The following is a 3,221-nucleotide window of genomic DNA, read 5'->3' on the forward strand; positions in this document are numbered from 1 at the left end:
GATCAGAATGTACGAATCAGACATACTAAAGACTTCCTTCATAACAGACCAGGGGACGTATTGCTACCGTGTCATGCCTTTCGGCCTAAAGAATGCCGGGGCTACATATCAGAGGCTCGTGAACAGGCTCTTTGAGAAACAGATTGGTCGTAACATGGAAGTCTATGTAGATGATATGCTGGTCAAAAGCAAAAATGCACAAGATCATGTCTCTGACCTGAAAGAGACATTCCAAGTCCTAAGGGAGCGTAACATGAAGCTCAACCCCACGAAGTGCACCTTCGGTGTCAGTTCGAGAAAATTCTTATGATTCATGGTCAGCCGAAGAGGGATAGAGGCCAATCCGGAAAAGATCAAAGCCGTGGTGGAGCTCACTCCATCGAGGACAATTAGAGAAGCACAGCGGCTAACCGGAATGGTGGCCGCACTGGGGCGCTTCATCTCAAAGTCCGCAGAGAGATGCCTGCCATTCTTCAACGCCGTCAAAGGAATCAAGAACACCCTGGACATAGGAGTGCCAAGTCGCATTCGAGGAGTTGAAGCAGTACTTGTCCTCCCCACCGTTGTTGACAAAGCCAGAACCGGGGGAGGAGCTGCTTCTGTACCTGTCTGTAAGCCGCATGGCACTGGCAGCCGTGCTGATTCAAGAAGAGCACAACCAACAGAAACCGATCTACTATGTCAGCAAGGTCCTACACGATGCTGAAATCAGGTATCAGCGGGTTAAGAAATTGGCATACGCCCTGATCATGGCGGCCAGAAAACTGAGGCCGTATTTTAAAGCTCACACAATAAAGGTCTTGACTGATCAGCCGCTCAGACAGGTTCTCCACAGACCAGACACCTCAGGGCAACTTGTGAAATGGGCCGTGGAGCTGAGCGAATTCAATATCAAGTACCTGGCTAGGCTGGCGATAAAAGCCCAAGTGCTGGCAGACTTCGTGGCCGAGTGCACCATCCACCAGCAAATCATCGAATCCGAAGTCGCCCAAACCCCGGTTGCAAAGAATGCAACTACAACTGGGGAGCGAGCGGAAGCTGAGACTGAACCAGGAAGAACAGAAGACATCCCTGTACCGGCAGAACAGAACCCATCGTCCAACGAACCGGTCTGGGAAGTACATGTGGACGGATCTTCAAACAAGGTTGGTTGTGGAGCCGGTTTGATTCTCACTGTGCCCGGTAACTTTGTTCTGGATTATGCGCTAAGGTTTGGACTCCGTGCGTCCAACAATGAGGCAGAATATGAGGCTCTCATCGCCGGAATGAACCTAGCAGTCCAGACCAGCTCCCAAAGGCTGAAGGCGTATTGCAACTCCCTGCTGGTCGCAAACCAGATCCAGGGAGTCTATGAGGCCCGTGACGAGCGCATGATCAAATACCTCTCCAAGGTCCGCCAGTTAGCGAGCAAGTTCAAAAACTTCGAGGTCATCAGAATCCCTAGAACGGAAAATGCAAAAGTGGATGTACTGTCTAAGCTGGCTGCATCCGGTTACACCACTCTCGGGAGTATATGTATGGAATTTCTGCGGAAACCCAATATCAAAAATGAGGCCGTCGAAGTAATGCAGGTCGAGCACGAGCAGTGCTGGATGGACGAAATCATTGAGTACCTACGTAGCGGGAAGCTTCCCGAAGCCAAGAAGGAAGCCCGCAAAGTCATGCAGAGGGCAGTCCGGTTTTCCCTCGATGGTGAGAGCCTGTACAAAAGGTTGTACACCCTTCCATACCTAAAATGCTTCCGGCCAAGCAACGCCGACTACGCTCTGCAAGAGTTCCACGAAGGAATTTGCGGGGAACACCTGGGGGTAAGGCCCTGGCCATCAAAGTACTGCTGAGAGGCCTATACTGGCCAACCTTGAGGCAAGACGCTCTGGACCTAGTCAAAAGATGCGAGAGATGCCAAAAGTTCCCTCCCACCATCCATCAACTGCTGCGTCAATGGCCCCGATCATCAGCCCGCTCCCTTTCGTAGTATGGGGGATGGACATCTTGGGCCCCTTTCCGCCTGCCTCCGGGAGATGTGAGTTCATCGTGGTAGCTATTGACTATTTTACCAAGTAGGTGGAGGCTGAGCCTCTAGCCCAGATCACAGAGCAAAATGTGCAGACCTTCTTCTGGAAGTCAGTCATTTGCAGATTCGGGATACCCCGCGTCTTGATAACGGACAACGGTAGACAGTTCGACTGCCGGAACTTTCAGAAATTCTGCTCTGACTTGAAGATCGAACAGAGATTCACTTCAGTGGCACACCCTCAAACGAATGGGCAAACCGAAGTAACGAACAGAATCCTACTCCAGGGAATCAAAAAGAGGCTGGACGAGAAGGGAGGCCGATGGGCAGACGAACTCTATCACGTCTTCTGGGCGTATCGTACCACCCCGCGCACCGCTACGGGGGAATCGCCATTCAACTTGTCTTTTGGAACTGAGGCCATAATACCCATCGATATTGGCGTCCCGTCTCCCAGCGTCACCAACTTCAATGAGCAGACCAATGGAGATGGGCTCGCCGCTAACCTCGACTTGCTAGAGGAAGCCCGAGAAGAATCCCGAATCAGGGTCGCGGCCTACAAACAGAAAGTGTCCCACTATCACGACCTGAAGATACGCCCAAGAGAATTTTGAGCAGGAGACCTAGTCCTGAGAAAGGCTGCTATCTCCCAACAGAAGAAGGTAGGCAAACTCTCCCCGACCTGGGAGGGGCCGTACCGAGTGAAAGAGATAATTCGCCCAGGGAGTTACAAACTGGAGACACTTGGGGAGCACCAACTACCCCACGCCTGGAATTCAAGGAACCTCCGAAAATACTATCAGTAGCTGGCCGCTCGGTGCGAAAGTGAGCCGTTGTAAAAAATGTTTGAATGTGAATGATAAAAGGGATACTCTTTGCAAATCTCCGAGCGCTCCGTCTCAGAAACCCAGTTCACTAAAACTTGGGTACTCGCTGCTTGGTTCACCCTGGCTCGTTTCCGCAAAGACCGGGAGCGCACTCTTGGTCGGGAACGGGCCCGTGCAGAAAAACCAAACCGTAAGAAACCCAGTGCACTAAAATTTGGGCACTCGCTGCTTGGTTCGCCCCGGCTCGTCTCCGCAAAGACCGGGAGCGCACTCCTGGTCAGGAACGGGCTCGCGCAGAAAAACCAAACTGTCAGAAATCTAGTTCACTAAAATTTGGGTACTCGCTGCTTGGTTTGCCCCGGCTCGTCTCCACAAAGACC

General features: G+C 51.9%; 1 protein-coding gene across 1 annotated transcript; it reads left to right on the forward strand.

Annotated features, from left to right (window-relative positions):
- Positions 1–749: 749 nt before the first annotated feature.
- Positions 750–2,628, forward strand: LOC143882069 (uncharacterized). The gene is made up of 3 exons (XM_077385477.1): positions 750–1,238; positions 1,338–1,808; positions 2,233–2,628. The coding sequence occupies exons 1-3, from the start codon at positions 750–752 to the stop codon at positions 2,626–2,628; spliced, it is 1,356 nt and encodes a 451-aa protein (XP_077241592.1).
- Positions 2,629–3,221: the final 593 nt, after the last annotated feature.

The sequence above is a fragment of the Tasmannia lanceolata genome, unplaced genomic scaffold, assembly GCF_043159265.1.
Source record: "Tasmannia lanceolata isolate RefF3 unplaced genomic scaffold, GAP_Taslan_0.1 ptg000002l, whole genome shotgun sequence".
NCBI lineage: Eukaryota > Viridiplantae > Streptophyta > Magnoliopsida > Canellales > Winteraceae > Tasmannia > Tasmannia lanceolata.